Source organism: Mustela nivalis, assembly GCF_964662115.1.
Source record: "Mustela nivalis genome assembly, chromosome: 6".
NCBI classification, from domain to species: Eukaryota; Metazoa; Chordata; class Mammalia; order Carnivora; family Mustelidae; genus Mustela; species Mustela nivalis.
Window position 1 is genome coordinate 99,613,292 of NC_139025.1, and position 18,185 is coordinate 99,631,476.

At 39.9% G+C, this 18,185-nt stretch overlaps 1 protein-coding gene across 6 annotated transcripts in view; it reads right to left on the bottom strand.

Annotated features, from left to right (window-relative positions):
• Nucleotides 1-997: 997 nt before the first annotated feature.
• Nucleotides 998-18,185, bottom strand: part of IQCH (IQ motif containing H) — a 191,303-nt gene continuing 174,115 nt past the window's right edge. For all 6 annotated transcript variants that reach the window (XM_082736986.1, XM_082736985.1, XM_082736980.1 and 3 more), the window contains 3 exons: nucleotides 13,137-13,198; nucleotides 7,586-7,694; nucleotides 998-1,565 (listed from right to left, as the gene is read on the bottom strand). In XM_082736986.1, the coding sequence (XP_082593112.1) occupies nucleotides 1,449-1,565; nucleotides 7,586-7,694; nucleotides 13,137-13,198 (288 nt within the window). In that variant the 3' untranslated portion in view covers nucleotides 998-1,448. The remainder of the gene's footprint in view (nucleotides 1,566-7,585; nucleotides 7,695-13,136; nucleotides 13,199-18,185) is intronic.

The following is an 18,185-nucleotide window of genomic DNA, read 5'->3' on the forward strand; positions in this document are numbered from 1 at the left end:
ATTCACATTCAAAACTTCCCTGATAGATTTAACAGTTTTGTACTGTTAAGAGGGGTTCTCACCATGTGAAAGATGCACTGCTGTGCTGAACAAAACAGAGACAGTTTTCTTTTAAAGTCCAGAGCAGATGAGAGCCATAAGGAGACAGAGGGTTTCATTTACTCTCAGGACACGATTGTGCCAGTGAACTAATGAGTCTCTTGGACCTTATGTTGCTCTGGCTCCAATTGAGGCGAGATTCTAATGGGCATCGAGTACTTCCTATCCGTCAAGTGTCTGGACAGTGGGCCCCTCATATGGATTAGAATGATCTGGCAAGAAAAGGAGGTCATCGTTGTACCTAGCCCAGGCAGGAAACCTGGCTAATTAATGTATTTCCAACTATAGCAAAACAAAAGCTGATACACACAAAAATGCCGACTTTAGGCAGAAGCTCTGAGCTTGCGGCTGAGGCACCGTTAAAAATTATTGAAATTCCATACATAAAACAGTATGCCTAGTTTCACCAACACATTAAAATATTTTTAAAAACATAAAGGTTATTCTTGAAAACAGCAATGCGATTTTGGTGTTGTGACTTGGATGTTTCACCCTTCTGGAAAGCTGGGTGTTTCTGAAATGTTTTGAATAATTGAGAAGGGAATGCTAAGAGTTAGTGTCAGCGCTGCATAATTTTAACAATTTGCACTTTAAAAAGGTACTGTTGAATTATGATTGTACAAATCCTACTACCGAATTAAATGGAGAATTAGAGATTACCAACGTTTATTCATGCTAGAGGGCTCGAGTGATGCTATATATTAAACTAAGAGCAGATACTGCCACCTAGATAAATTCTGATGCCCTTGTTAACTAGATGTTGGCTTAACACCTTACTTTTTTGAGAAATGGTAACAACAGACAATAGTGGCTTGGAACAAGGAAAAATACAATGAATGATAGAGGGTCACTTTAAAAATCCATGTAAATGTAATTTTCTTGGGGAAAAGAAGACCCGTTTTGCCAAATAGCAATGACTAAGATTTTATTCCATTTTTTTTAAATGCAGAAGACAAATTACTCTTAGAAATAGGAGGAGAAAACTTTATAAGGCATAAACAAAAGCTCCATATAATCCTGAGGTTTATAAGGAGGTAGGTGCAGAAGTGATAACAGTAAGACTTGTAACTTTCTTATTAGGTTATTTCTTCCTGAGCTCTGGAAGAAGAAGAGATTGTTTGATACTCTCAAATAAAAGCACACACAGGTTTTAGTTTAATAAGTAAAATAAGATCACTTAATAATTTTTTTTAAAAGAAGAGAATTACATTATAATCTGTTTTGATACACCTCCTAGCACACAAAACAAACCAACTCCATTCCCCACTTTGATTCCTAACAGCAAAAAGAATGTTGCCTTTTTTTGACTCCAGATTGAATAAAAAAAATCAGCAATATTCCAGGAGCATTCATTTATCAGGTTTAGAAAGGTTTTTGTCATCTTTGGACTGTTTTAGCTCTTCTTCAAATCTTATTTTGTTTTCCTCTGTTACTCCTAGAATGGCTTCAATGTCATCAATGGCCGTCTGTAAATGAACAATAAAAGTAATATTCATTACTTAAAGACTTCTTACAAACTCTTCCTCCCCACCCCACCCCCCCGCCCCAATTATTTGCTCCTTTTTGGAGTTAGGTATAATTTAGACCAGTTAAACTCAAAGTGTGTTTTGCTAACTAAGACTCATCTATAAATTGTGTCATCAGTCGTGAAATAATTGAGAGTAAAAAAAATTGAAAGTAAGGATTTGGAAACCTTTATAGAAATTTTTATGGCTGCTAAATCAAATGGAAAAAAAAATGGGCTCCTATTTTATATGTCTTTAATTTTTTTCATTTCATTTTTCTAGTAATTCATGTTTGTTGTATTTTACAAAAGTACTGATCCATGGTAAGTTGGAAAAAACAAAACTTCACTATAGATAATTTGAGAAGCATTGGTCTAGTCATCCTAAAATGAGAGCTAGTAGGCTGATGGGAGTATTTACTTCCATTGTTTTTTTTCCCATTGGGCAGAAAAATGGCACATTTCCCTTTTATTTTTTTTTAGCTATTTTTTATTGAGGTACTATTCACATGCCTTAAAATTCACCCTTACAAACAGTTCAAATCAGTAGTTTTCAGTGGGTTCACAAGAAACCATCATTATTATGTAATTCCAGAAAAATTTCAGTACCCTATATAGAAACTCTATGCCCATTAGCAGCCTTTCCTCATTTTCCCCTTCCCTTAGCTCCTGACAACTGTTAATCTACTCTCTGTCACTATAGATTTACCTACTGTGGACATTTCATATAAATGGAATAATAGCCTTTTGTGCCTGACCTTCTTCACTTAACATAATGTTTTCAAGGTTCATTTGTGTTGTAGTGGATCAGAACTACATTTCCTTTTTATGCCTGAGTAACACTCCATGTTAACTATGATCTATTTTTACCTTGGCTGTTTACACTTTAGGTATTGTGTCTAAGAAGGCATTGCTAGCTACAGGCTCATGAAGATTTATTTATACCTGTGTTTTCTTCTAAGAGTTTTATAGTTGTAGCTCTTACCTTTGGGTTTTTGATCCATTTTTATTTAGTTTTTATATATGCTGTGGAGTGGAGGTACCTCTTCATTCATTTGTATGTGGATATCTGTTTTCTCCAGCACCATTTGTTTAAAAAACAGTATTTTTCCCATCAGATTGCTTTAGCATTCTTGTCGAAAATCAATTTACTACAAATGTATGGGTTTATTTTGGATTCTCAGTTTTATTCCATGGTTCTACTTCTATTCTTATGCCAGTACCACTCTTGATTATCATAGTTTTGTTGTTTGTCTATTTTTGAAAAGATTTTATTTATTTATTTTAGAGATAGCAAGGACAAGCGGGAGGGAGGTGTAGAGGGAGAGGGGACAAGCAGACTTGTTGGGCCCAATGCCCTGGCTTAATCCCATGACCCTAGATCATGACCTGAGACGAAATCAAGGTCAGATGCTGAACTAACTGACTGAGCCATCTAGACACCCCACTGTAGTTAAGTTTTAAAGTTGAGAAGTGTAATTTCTCTTTGTTCATCGTTTTCAAGATTATTTTGACTATTCTGGATCCTTTGCATTTCCATAGGAATTTTAGGATAATTTTGTAAATTTCTGCAAATAAAGCCAGCTGAGATGCTGATAGGAATTGGTGTTGAATCCATAGATCTGTCTGAGGAGTATTATTGCCATCTTAACAATATTAAATCTTCCACTCAATTTGTTTAGATCTTCTTTCTTTTATGATGGACAGATCTTGTACTTCTTCTGTTAAATATATTCCTAAATATTTTTATTCTTTCTGATGCTATTATAAATGGAATTAAAAATTTTTTTTTAATTTAAATTTAAAATTAAAAAAATTATTTTTGGATCATTCGTTATTAGTATATAGAAATACAATCAATGTCTCTATATTGATCTTGGGTCTTGCAACTTTTCTCAACTCATTTATTAGCTCTAACAGGTTGTTTTTGGGTTCTTTAAGATTTCTTAAATACAGGATTGGGGCGCCTGGGTGGCTCAGTGGGTTAGGCTGCTGCCTTCGGCTCAGGTCATGATCTCAGGATCCTGGGATCGAGTCCCGCATCGGGCTCTCTGCTCAGCAGGGAGCCTGCTTCCTCCTCTCTCTCTGCCTGCCTCTCTGCCTACTTGTGATCTCTCTCTGTCAAATAAACAAATAAAATCTTAAAAAAAAAAAAGATTTCTTAAATACAGGATCATGTTATTTGTGAATAGAGATAGTTTACTTCTTTCTTTCCAATCTGGATGCCTTTTATTTCTTTTTCTTGCTGAATTGCCCTGGCTACAACCTCTAGTACAGTCAGTGATGAATAGAAGTGGTGAAGGCAGACATCCTTGTCTTGCTCCTGATCTTAGGGGAAAAACTTTTAGTCTTGCACCATTAACTATGATGTTAGCTGTGGGCTTTTGCTAATGCCCTTAACAGGTTGAGGAAGTTCCCTTCTATTCCTAGGTTGAGTGTTTTTAGGAAATATTGTTATATTTTGCTAAGTGCTATATCTTCACCACCTTCCATTTTTTTTTCAGTCTTGGTAAATCCTTCTTTACAGACTGAAGATACTTACTAGAATTACCACTGGGGTGGTAGATAGAAAACATTACTAAAGGGGCGCCTGGGTGGCTCAGTGGGTTAAGCCTCTGCCTTCGGCTCAGGTCATGATCCCAGGGTCCTGGGATGGAGCCCCGCATCGGGCTCTCTGCTCAGCGGGAAGCCTGCTTCCTCCTCTCTCTCTCTGCCTGCCTCTCTGCCTACTGCCTACTTGTGATCTCTCTCTCTGTCAAATAAATAAATAAAATCCTAAAATTATAAAAATAAATAAATAAATAAAATTAAAAAAAAAAAAAAGAAAACATTACTAAAAATGAATCTATTTTACTTTTTGCCTGTGGTTTCCAATTGAGTCCTCTGAGTTACTTTACCTATTCAAACATGATGAAGGCCCACACTGGGAATCAGATGCAGATTTTGGTGATCAGTACACTATTCACAAAAACAGGTGCAATGATCAACGGAACAGAACAGAAAACCTAGAAATGGACCCAAGACTATATGGTCATCTAATCTCCAACAAAGCAGGAAAAGAATATCCAATGGAAAAAAGACTATCTTTTCAACAAATGGTGTTGGGAATACTGGACAGCAACATGCAGAAGAATGAAACTGGACAACTTTTTTATATCATACACAAAAATAAATTTAAAATGGATGAATGTGAGACAGGAAGCCATCAAAATCCTAGAAGAGAACACAGCAGCAACTTCTTTGACCTCAGCTGCAGCAATGTCCTACTAGACATATCACCAGAGGCAAGGGAAATAAAAGCAAAAATTTGGACTCCATCAAGATAAAAGTCTTCTGCACAATGAAGGAAACAATCAACAAAATTAAAAAAACAACCTATGGAATGGGAGAAGATAGTTGCAAATGACATATCTGATAAAGGAGTAATAGCTAAAATCTATAAAGAACTTATCAAACTCAACACCCCCCAAAATAAATAATCCAGTTAAGAAATTAGCAGAAAACATGAACAGACACTTTTCCAGAGAAAACATTTAGATAGCTAACAGATACATGAAAACATGTTCAACACCACTCATCATCAGAAAAATATAAATCAAAGCTATGATGAGATACCACCTCACCAACTCACACCTGTTAGAATGGCTAAAATTAACAACACAAGAAACAACAGATGTTGGTGAGGATGGGGAACACTCTAACACTGTTGAGGGGAATGCAAACTGGTGCAGCCACCCTGGGAAACAATATAGAGGTTCCTCAAAAAGTTAAAAATAGAACTACCCTATGATCCAGCAATTGCACTACTAGGTGTTTACCCAAAGGTTAAAGGTTTATGCAAAGGATGCAAAAATACTGATTCAAAGAGGCACGTGCACCCTGATGTTTATAGCAGCGTTATCTACAATAGCTAAACTGTGGAAGGAACCCAGATGTTTATCAACAGATGAATGGATAAAGAAGATGTGATATATATATTTATCACATTTTCACCATATATAGATATATAGATATATACCAATATATAATATATAAAGATATAGATCTATATCTTTATGTAATATATCTTTATGTAATATATCTTTATATATATTATATATTTATATATAAATATATATTATATCTTTATACAAATATTATATAAAGATATAGATCTATATCCTTTATCTATTATATAAAGATATAGATATAAATATATCTATATCTTTATATATTATATATAGGTATATCTATCTATATATAGATATATATATTGGTATATATCTCTATATATTGGTATATAGATATATATAGTTATATATTAATATATTATATTATGTATAATATATCTATATATTTTTATAAATATATATCTATATATTTATATATATTTATAGATATCTATATATCTATCTATCTATCTATATATATAAAGAATAAAAGAATAAAAAAGAATAAAATCTGGCCGTTTGTAATGACATGGTTGGAACTAGAGTGTCTTATGCTAAGGCAAATAAATCAGTCAAAGAAAGACAAATACCATATGATTTCACTTACATGTAGAATTTAAGAAACAAGACAGATGAAGATATGGGAAGGGGCACAAACAAGAGAGAGGAAGGGAGAAAGGGAAGCAGACCATAAGAGGCTCTTTTTTTTTCTTTTTTTAAGATTTTATTTATTTATTTGACAGACAGAGATCACAAGTAGGCAGAGAGGCAGGCAGAGAGAGAGGAGGAAGCAGGCTCCCTGCCGAGCAGAGAGCCCGATGTGGAGCTCGATCCCAGGACCCTGAGATCATGACCTGAGCCGAAGGCAGAAGCTTTAACCCCCTGAGCCACCCAGGTGCCCCAAGAGACTCTTAAAAATAGAGAACAAACTGAGGGTCGGTGGAGGGAGGTGGATGGGGTATGGGCTAGATGAGTGATAGGCATTAAGAAGGGCATTTGTTGGGCACCTGGGAGGCTCGGTGGGTTAAAAGCTTTGTCTTTGGCTCAGGTCATGGTCTCAGGGTCGTGGTCTCAGGGTCCTGGGATTGAGTCCTGTGTTGGGCTCTCTGATCAGCAGGGATACTGCTTCCCCTCTCTCTCTGCCTGCCTCTCTGCCTATTTGTGATCTCTCTGTCTCTGTCAAATAAATAAATAAAATCTTAAAAAAAAAAAAAGGCATTTGTTGTGTGATGGGCACTGGGTGTTATATGTAAGTGATGAATCACTAAATTCTATACCTGAAACCAATTTTATACTATATGTTAACTAACTAGAATTTAAATAAAAAATTGAAATTTAAAAAATACCAAGTGTTCATCTCTGTTTGGCCTGTGTTTCAAAAACTCTTGTGTGGATCTTGCTCCTGTTTTCTTGCTTTTGTTCATATTTCTACAGTTTGGAGACTTTTGATCAATTACACACAACTAGCTTTCATGGTCCAACATCTTTAAAGGCCATTTGGAAGCTTCAAACAGATTAGTGATGAAATTTCTGCCCCAAATTGGAGAAACAGTGTGTGGGGTACATGGCCCATGTCTGCGCTGAGGGCTTTTTCTGTTTCTCTCTTCTCCACATTATCTTTCCTGGGGTCTCAGAACTCCTCTGGTCCTAGAAATGTGGCCTCCCCAGGAATCCTTGGCCAGATACTGTGTTATCTGCAAATAAGTAGGTTACATTCAGGGTTTTTGGTGGTGACTGTCTCTGTGTCGGTTTCATTGTGACACTTCAGCGTCACCTCTGATCTCAGAGAGCCATGTTGTTTTGTAAACTGGGTTTGGAAATGGCAGCAACTTAAAACAAGTCTACTATATTTCAAAGAAAAAATTTCAAACTATTAAATTTAACTAACAGGTTCAGTGGGAACCTTATAATATTGACCCTGTGCATTATAAGATATGTACTGCTTCACGATAAAAAAAAAAAAATGGTTTAGCACTTGTTTACAATACAGCATGAGGTATTTTCAGTCCTTGTATAGAAATTAACCAGAATCGTTAGTTAATTAACACCTCACCTTAAAATTGGTCTCGCCTTGCATATTAGGTGCTGATATTTCTTGATGGATGATGAAGAGATTTCGAGCAAAGGTCATGAGGACCCCCTGGAGATCTTCACCGATTGTTCTGTTAATGATATCCAAACAAATGAGTTTACCAACGATTCCCCTCACATGCTTAAAAACAATCACCCTCTCATTTGTGCCTGTCTGGTGGTGGAATTTAATGAGTATTTTCAATCTCACAAGGTGGCAATCTTCAGGGAGGTATGAAAGATGAGGCTCCATTTTAACTTGTCAACAAAGAGGATTTGTGTAATAAATATTTTTTATTAATCAACTTAGCAGAATATAAGAATAGCTTCCGTCATTCCTAGCGAAAGGCTACCACTGAGCTAGGACGGTAGTATTAGCTCATTTAAAAAACTGTCGAGATCGGTGTGTAAGAGAATTGTTGCTACGTATAATTCATACCTGACAATTTCTATGCCTACAGAGATATCTGCACCTCGATATCCCAGAGACTTTTGTCTGGGGCTTATTTTCTATTTCATGTATGCAAGCAATTCCTTGCATGAGGAATGCCCCGTCCGTGTATGTATGTATAAGTCTGCCCCATCCGTGTTCCTAGGAGAATGTGCCCCATTCCTGAACAGCCAGCTTTATAAAGCCGAACACACACTCGAAGGTTTCAGAGACAACTCACAAATCATCCTGTAGAATTTCACTGTGGCCAGTGAACATTTCCAAACGACAAGACTGTTAGAAGTTATAGCTTTGAAACAAAACTGCAAGGTATTGCTTCTAGTTATTTTGTGAACTTTCCGTAGCAAAAGGGAAAAAATGGATTAAGTGAATGGATTGATTTTTAAGAATTGTTCTGTCTTGAGGGTGTGAAACTAAAGAGCTTCCCCTTAAGGCAGCTTCAGAGAACTTTGAGTTACTTGCTTCCCAGTTGTTGCCTGTAAATAAGTCATTTTAGAGTGTAAGCCTTCAACACTCCCAGTGGCGACCTTCCAACCTGACTGGGCTTTCCCTTAGGTCAGGCTGGGAGCAGAAAGCTTCCCAGGCCCCAGGCAGGAGACTGTTTGTCCTGCCACTGGCAGTGTGACCTTGGGGGGAAAGCTACTTTAAGATCTGTGAGTCTTCATTCCTTTTTTTCTGAAATGAAGGAGTTGGGCTGGATTAGTGCTTCCATACTTTTGGAAGCACTCCTCAAATCCAAGGACTGCCCACCCTTCTCACAGTTACCCAACGTTAGCTTCTATTGCCTCTTTTAAGAAACTAATAGCCAAAGGCAACTTCAGAGTCAACAATTTTTAAAGTGATTTATTTTATTTATTTTTACCCTTTATTGCCACAGACTCAGTATGTTGGTATATATTAGACCCTGGTGCCTTTTTTTTTTTTTTAAAGATTTTATTTATTTATTTATTTGACAGAGAGATAGAGCCAGAGCGTACAAGCAGGGGGAGTGGCAGAGGGAGAGGGAGCAGCAGGCTCCCAGCTGAGCAAGGATCCCAAGACCCTGGGAACATGACCTAAGCGGGAGGCAGATGCTTAACCAACTAAGCCACCCAGGTGCCCTAGACCCTGGTGCTTCTTAAAATAGCAGATTCTCAGGCTCTACCTCAGATCAGCAAAATCAGATTCTTTGGGTTTGGGATCCGGGAAAGTATAGTTTCACGTAGACCCTCAGGTGATTCATATATATACATATATATATATATGATTGAGGCCCATATTTTAAAAAAAATTGTGTGTGTGTGTGTATGTATGATCCCAGATCCACACATGGATTCATGCCTCTATTGTCATCTCTCCTTAGCCTCCTGGGGTCCATGGTCCCCAGGTTGTGAACCAAGCAGCCAGATAGACTCTAAGTCCTCTTCCCTATTAACTCTTTTCTAGAATTTCCTTCACTTTTCCTACCTTGAAATTTCTTCTCTAATTCTGCTATTGCCAGAAATATACTAGTATAAACAGAGTCCATATGAAATTATCCTGGCAAAGCCAGACTGCAGAATTCTTGTCTGTAAGGTCATCACTCTTGGTGCTCTCCGCTTTCCTAAAGAGGTGGGTGACTAACATCTTCCCCTGAGGTGAAATGATTTGTAAGGAAGCCAAACAAAGCCCAGCTAGCTCAGCAAAAGCCTCTTTTTAAGGCTCCACAGAGAAAATCAACACAACACAAAGAAGGAAAGTTTGTATTTGTTCATCTTTTTCTCTTTCGATATGAATTCTAGAAAACAAAGACTCTCCCCTGGTCATTGTCTACTAACTCATCTGTTCTCAACCTCCGTGTCCACATGTCTGAGCCACTACTGATGTGCTAACTGTAATTCCACTCATCTATTGCACAGTCAAGGAAGTACAGCTACATGCAAATGAGAATTTGGGGGATAATCTTGAATCCTACCTAATACTCAGAAGAAGTAAACTAACAAACTTGGGACAAACTTGCACAGGTAAGTGATGCCCTTCAGTAGAGAGAGAACGTCTTCCATAATAGGGTTCCCCATGTAAGGGGGCCATATAGTGTTGGTAAAGCACACTAGATTCAGGGTCCAGAGACACAAGCTACTGTGTGACACCGGTAAACCACCTCCCTGCTTGAAAACCCAGTTTCCTTTCTACTAGGAGAGTCCGTTAATCCCCAGGGTCCTTCCTAGCTCCAACATTCCCTGGTTCTGTGACTGCAGGAAGGGATGAGAAAGATTAGATGGAAAAGAGCAGACAAGGCTCTAGACTCTTCAGGAGGCCCATGTTGATCAACAGTGCCCTTTTCTATAGGATCGGTGAGTAGCAGTACCATCTAGAAGGTGCAATATTAGGACTATTGCCACCACCAAAGCTAGCCTTCAGGTAAAGGCATTCCTGCTTGAAATCTCAGGAGCAGGTGTAGGGATAGTTGGGCGAGCTCCTCTTCGTCACCGGCCTAATTATTCATTCTGTAGGCTTCAGCATCAAACCAACCTCACTGCTCAATCAGTTTGATGAGTGGGGAGTTCCTTTTTCATATAAGTCTCTTCTGTCTCCTAAATTCCCTGATGCTCTCCTCTTGCCTGGTTCCTCTGTGCCCAAGTACCCTCCTGGAGAAGTCTTCCTGTGGCCCATACTGTGGGAGCTCTGCCTCTGCCCTGTTAACACTATCCCCTTCTCATCCTGTCAGTTGGAGGACACAAGTTCTGCTTCTGCATGTCAGCCTCTGGTGGGTTTTGCCACCTGCTGGCAGGCTTTCCTCATGCCATCCTCTTGCTGGCCTGGATCTGTAAAAGCAGCCTCCTCTTGGAGCTCTTATGGTCGTGCTCCCCCCCAGCTAACTCTCTGGATATCCTTTCACTCTTTGCAGTTGAACTTTCCTGATGCCATGAGCTGGTTGCTCCTTGGGATGGTCTCCTGGCACGTGAACTCCTTCGTGTGTGATTTCCCTGGCTGCTCTTCTCCCAACACCTGCGGGGTCCTGTCCCTCCCAGCCTCATTCCAAGTGCATGAAGGTTTGTGTCGTTCCAGTCCTGGCCCAGCTTTTTCTTTGCAGTTTACTTTCATGCCAACCAATACCTAGTAGGGTATGCCTCATGTCTCTGTGTTCTGATTTCTAGTTCTTGTACTTAACCATCCCATCTGTCTGAATTCCTAAACTTAGACATGTACTTGGACCTGGAACTTTACCTGCTTAATTAGACTCATTCTAATTCTGGACAATACAAAGTTCTCCAGCTTGTCAACTTTAAATCCATTGACTGCCTGGTTCTCCCACTCACAGTAACTGCCTGGTGGCCTGTGTCCTGCCACAGCCCTGGACATATTAACTCATTTACTTATTTACAGACTTATTTACAGACTTATTTACAGACTGTCCATGAGGCACCCCATTAGCTTCATGAGAGCAGGGACTTGTCTTTTTTTTTTTTTTTTTAAGATTTATTTATTTATTTGACAGAGAGAGATCACAAGTAGGCAGAGAGGCAGGCAGAGAGAGAGAGGAGGAAGCAGGCTCCCTGCTGAGCAGAGAGCCCGATGCGGGACTCGATCCCAGGACCCTGAGATCATGACCTGAGCCGAAGGTAGCGGCTTAACCCACTGAGCCACCCAGGCGCCCCAGGGACTTGTCTTTTGGTTCACTGCTATATGCCTAACGCTTAGAACTGTGCCACAGTTGATAAAATGCTTTTGAATTTTCTGGTAGTGAAGGTAGGGCAGGGAGGGAGCTGATGGATAGAACATCACTGGGAAGCAAAGGGTAGCTCCTTCCCTGCACATGCACAGAGGTGTTCCTGGCCCTGCTCTCCTCCTGGAGGTACATATCCAGGCAGAGAAGATGCATGTATACTTTTTGGGGTGTTCTGTCTCATTCCTGGTGCTCTCCTGGCAGTATAAAAAAAGAGTGGGAAAGAGAGGCTAAAATAACAGTGAAGGGACTCTTCTGACATGACCGAGGACATTTTACATGTTTATGGGACCTTGGGGAAAAGGGGAGACTGAAGGGGATGACTCAACCAGCCAGGTCTCCACCCCAGTGAAAAGTAGCATTGAAGACTGTAAACACTAGATTAAGCTATTAGCCACATTCTGGCTACAAACGTGGAGAAAACCAAAACATTAGCATGAGTTCAAAGGGATGGCTGCTGTAATGGACAGTGCTGTGGTAAAACAAAGGACCACACTTTGGAGAAGGGAATTGAGACCTGTCCTGTGCACATCTTTGCCCATTTCAGTGTGCAGCTCTTGGGACCAGTTTCTAGGGGACTGAGCACCTAGGGGACACCGAGGCTATTCAGGACATTGATGTTTAGTGGAGGAATGGAGTCTTATTTGGTGCTCTTATTTGAGTTTCATGGTGTTTCACGAGACCATTACATTAATGTGTATAATGTGTGTAATCCTTTCAATGTGAGGCCACAATGTCTACACTAGTGTAGAAGTCAGAAGGAAGAAAAATACAGGGCAAATGGTTTCCCAGCAAGTAATTTAAAGGTGTCCAAAGGCCATATTCCAAGATATGAAGTAAGATTGTATAGTCTGAATCCTAGATCAGAAGACAAATTTGCTAGCTCTCCAGATTATGCTGGGGAGAAATTTGCAGGACATAGGAACAGCAGCCTCCTGAGTGATGCTAGCAGGACTCTTCTTAGCATACATGCATCGGGGTTGAAATTGGAGCTGAGGAGGGGCTATGGACCCTGCTTTTGGGGGAACATATTGTCAAGTCACCAGAACACTTTGCTAAGCATGCCAGAATGACAACTGCCCTTCTAAATATGGGTGTCTGAACCTGGTCCTCCTCAGTCAGGTTTATTGTGACTTATATGTGTATGTGTTTGGGTGTAGTATGTTGTTGGAACTAGCCTCTTCCCCATCAATTCTGGATAATTAATCGGTTATATTTATGAACCTCCACTGACACATCTAAAGTCATTTTATGAAATGCTTGAAGATCTAAATAAAACAAGATAAACTCCTAATAAATCAGCATGCTGATTAAAATGCATGAGAAGCATCATTCTTACTGGTTTTTATGGTCTATCTTTGTAGCTTATCACATCTCATAGACACACTTTATACTCACAACATTCCCAACTTGTCTCTCTTGAGGTGTTCATATAATATAAAAATAGTTCCTTGTTTGTCCTAGAAAATTTGAATGGGGAGAAAAGAAATAGCTTGTTATCTAAGAAGCAAAGAAAACATACTGCACCAAGACCACTAAGACTGACTGGAATAAAAATCCAGAGCTACCTTCAAATATTGTGAAAACCACATTTGCAAAATCTCTCTCCAGAATATAGAGTAGATATGTTCTGGGACAGTATTATTAATTGAGATATAATTCATATAACACATTGTATAAGTTTAAGGTAACAAAGATACCTCAATATGATACATTTATATATTGTGATATAATTACCATTGTAGCCTTAGCTAACACTTCTATCACATTCTATAATTATCATTTCTTTTTTATGGTGATGACATGTAAGATCTAGTCTCTCTGAAGTTTTGAAATATATGATACAGTATTGTTGACTATATGACTATGCTCTGCATTATTTATTGACTAGTTGCAAGTTTGTACCTTTTTTTTTTTTAAGATTTTATTTATTTATTTGACAGAAAGCGAGATCACAAGTAGGCAGAGAGGCTAGCAGAGAGTGAGAGAGGAGGAAGCAGGCTCCCTGCTGAGCATAGAGCCTAATGTGGGGCTCGATCCCACAACCACGGGATCACGACCTGAGCCGAAGGCAGAGGCTTTAACCTACTGAGCCACCCAGGCGCCCCGAGTTTGTACCTTTTAACAATATCTCTGCAATTCCCTTACTTCCCATTCAATTCAGTTTCTGAGCTCAGCATTTTAGTTCCAAATATAAGTGATATTATACACTGTCTTTGTTTGGCTTATCTCACTTAGCATAAGGCCCTCAAGGTCCACCCATGTTGTTGCAAATGGCAGGATTTCTTTCATTCTCATGATTGAATGATATTCCATCATATATACACACCACATTTTCCTTGTTGATTCATCTATCGGTGGACACTTAGGCTGTTTCCATGTCTGGTGAGAAATGCTGCAGGGAACATGGGGGTACAGATATCTGGGCGCCTGGGTGGCTCAGTGGGTTAAGCCGCTGCCTTTGGCTCAGGTCATGATCTCAGGGTCCTGGGATAGAGTCCCGCATCGGGCTCTCTGCTCAGCAGGGAGCCTGCTTCCTCCTCTCTCTCTCTGCCTACTTGTAATCTCTCTCTGTCAAATAAATAAATAAAATCTTTTTAAAAAAAGGCATTTTTCTTCTTTCTTTCTTTCTTTCTTTCTTTCTTTCTTTCTTTCTTTCTTTCTTTCTTTCTTTCTTTCCTGTTTAAAGATTTTTAAAATTTATTTGACAGAGAGACAAAGCAAGAGAGGGAACACAAGCAGTGGCAGAGGGAGAGGGAAAAGCAGGCTTCCTGCCAAGCATCCATCCCAGTGATGAGGGAGCAGGAGGCTGACTGAGGACAAAGCAAAAGCTGGCACCTTGCACCCCCTCTCCACCCACTCCCCTCAGTAATATGTGTGACATTCCTCAGGCACCTCTGGCTGCCCTAAAAGAAAAACAAATAGTTAACTTGCAGAGATCAGTCCTGCAAGACAGGAGTCTTCCTTGGTTTACCAATGTCCTAGAGATTTACAACAAAGAAGCTATCTAACAATAGCACAATTTCCAGAGGCAAATAACTCAGTTCCTTAAGCCCTAAATAAAGTTAAATTTCTTCTAAACCCAAATCTCACTAACAAGGACACTTGATAGGAGAAATGTGAAACTTTATCTCTAAATCTCCAAGATAGTGTCAAGAATCATTCCCAAGCATATGGCCCACTGATATACATCTAAAGGGTCTCACAAGAAGATTTTTACTACTAGTAATGAACAACCTTTCTCCCAACAATAGCTAGCTCCTCAAGATCCTGGAGACCTTGCTTCCAAAATTCCTTAGAGACTAACATCACCCCCTTTACCTCACCTTCCCTCAACCGCAGGGTACATAACCTGCCATCCCTCACAACCCGGCACAGCATCTCCATCTGCCCACGGGTCCTGTCCCTGTGCTCTAATAAATCACCTTTTTGCACCAAAGATGTCTTAAGAATTCTTTCTTAGCCGTTGGCTCCGAACCTAACCCCACCAAACCTCACCTAGGTTCAAGAACTTCATCACCAGGACCCTGAGATCATGACCTGAGCCGAAGGCAGACACTTAAAGACTGAACCACCCAGGCACCCCCAAAAGGCATTTTCATAGGCATCATCCAAACTCAAGATCTTTGGAAGGTATCTGACTTTTAGCTCACTTCCTGGGTGATTCTCTAGCAAATCAAAATCTGAAAATCACGATTCTGAGCATAACAGGTAAAGAAGCATAGGGAAACAATTTTTTGTGTGTGGAAAATAATATTTTAACAGAAAACTGTATGTGGTCTGTGGCACACCCTACTGCCTTGATTCTATGGGAAATATTTACAACTCTGTAAGTCCTAAGTGACTGAGAGACAAATACTCTGCAGTCTGGGAAAGGTTCAGCTGATTTTTCTCACCTGCTTCCCTTGTGGAAAAACCAGTTTTCTCTCTACCTGCGTATCATTTCAGTATTCCTGACCTATAAAAATGTCTGAGTTTTTTTGATTCTTCTTTGTACTGGTGATAACATCTAATTTCTCTGTTAAGTAAAATATCATGTTTTTATTTTTGCATCCATATGAGAGGCATGATTTTATCCTTTTTTGAAAACTATCTTTAAACCGTTTTCTCCAAATAAATAAAAAGTTAACACTGGAGTTTTTTTTTTTTTTTTAATTTATCAGAGAGAGAGAGGGAGAGAGAGCGAGCACAGGTAGACAGAATAGCAGGCAGAGGCAGAGGCAGAAGCAGGCTCCCCGCTGAGCAAGGAGCCCGATGTGGGACTCAATCCCAGGACGCTGGGATCATGACCTGAGCCAAAGGCAGCTGCTTAACCAACTGAGCCACCCAGGCATCCCTGCATTCATTTTGATTTTTAAGATAATGCCTTACAATATTTTTATCTTTATTATGGAGTATTTTTTGTGCTCCCTTAAGTTTTGTGCCCTGAGTATGGGCCTCACTTGCCTCATCCTAATCCCAGCCCCGCTTGGCCATCCATACTTTTTAGAGCTTCTCACTTAAGGCAGTCTAATGGACAGCCAGGGTTGAGAACCACTGACTAGTTGATCTGTAAGGTATCCTGCATCCGTTTCTGTGTTGCCCAGTACGGTAGCCACTAGCCACCTAGGGCTACTGAAAACTTGAATAGTCCAAATTGAGATGTGCTGTAGCTTTCGAAGTCCGAGTACAAAACATGTAAAATAGGTCATTAGTAACTTTTATACTGAGTACACATGGAAACAATATTAGTTTTCTGTTTGGGGAACATCCTTTCCTTGATACTGATTTCTGAATCAATCAGGTAGGCTAGTCGTGATGCTGCAAAAATTTTTAAAAAACCGACTCAGTTCTTAGTTGTTTATAACAGCTCTGTGATTCTTGCTTGTGTTTCATTTCCCACATGAGCTGGCATGGGTCTCTGCTCACGGTTGGCCCACTCGGGGGCCTAGGCAAAGGAAGCTCCATCTCAGTGTGCTATGGACATGGTGACTCTTGAAGTGGCTCTTGGAAGGCTTCGACACAAAAAGGATCTGTGTCACTAACGGCTCAGAGATCAGGCCCAAGTAAGATATACGGCCATACTTGACTTCAGGGAGAGGGCTTAGGAAGTATAAGCCTGGTATGAACCTAGAAGGAGGAGAATCAGCACATTTGTGAACAGCACTAATGATCGCCACCGTGGCAGTCACCTGGCCCGAGGAAATGATCGTTGGTGGTTATGGAGCTATTTAGGACCATGGCACACTGCCTATGTGTGTGTGAGACCAGCCCTGCCCCACACTGTCGCAGGCAGTAAACATGGCACTTTTCTCCATATGGCTTTCATTACAACTTCATTTCATTAGGAAATCAGTGGGGGCATTCTGTCGCATTACAGAAATACCAAGGACGAGACCCACCAAATTGCTTACAGACTCCAGAATGCTTCCTTCCGATATTCAGCAAGGAAAATACACGTGTGAGGTGATCTCATTTCCCTTTTTTCCCTCTTCAGAGCTTGGACAAGAAACATTGGAAATTCTGTGATCATAATGGAAAGAAAGACATAAATGTCGGGAACAAGGACTTTCGAGGATTCTTTCGGTAGCATTGACAAGGATGTATTGCTAATGCTGCTTCTTTTTCTGGAAGGAGCACCCACATTAAATCTGACCAAGGATGGCAGCGGGTAGCAGAGGCTACACTCATCTTTTTAGACTTAGCGTAGCTCATGGAGGCAGTAACGGTTTCGAGAAGTTAAGAATTCAACATAGCTTTTCCCCCCTCTCTTTTGTAAGGTGAACAGACTTGGGGGTTAGAGAGACGTTTGTGCTCCTTGAGCTGAAGAATACATAAGGGGTACCTAGATTAAATACTTATTTGAAATCATTCCCATCATTCTTGGACTGGATTGGTAATAATATTTTAGAAGTACAAATAGTTCTTAGGGGAAAAAGATACATAGGGGACACCCTTGGTGTAAGAGAATCATTGTCTGGCTTAATGGATTCAAATGTTAGTTATGTGAAGTGCCTGGCTGTGTGATCTTGGGAAAGTGCTGACACCATTTGAGCCCAAATTCCCCAGTATAATCTGGGAGAAATAATAGCTTCCCACAGAAGAGATGGGAAGGTTGAGGAGGTAATGAAGTTAGTGCTTCGCTCGGTGGCCAACACATAGTGGGTGCTCTGCAAATGCTTGTTTATCATTTGTCTCTCCAGGAAAAGGCAGTAAAGAAAACAAGAGTGCAGTTCAGACCAGGGGCAGACAGACCCTGGGATCTAAAAAGACAAGAACCCATCTCAGGAAAACTGGAGCAAGGATATTGTTGGAGAATTTCCAACGACTCCTTCCCCTCACCTTAGAGTTTTAGGACATCATGTTTTTCATCTCTGACTCTTTTCTTGTACTTTCTTTTTATTGTTTGTTCTTCTTCTCGTTGACCCCAACTCCCCCCTTTTGGTGGATTCTTCCCGTGTTTAGATT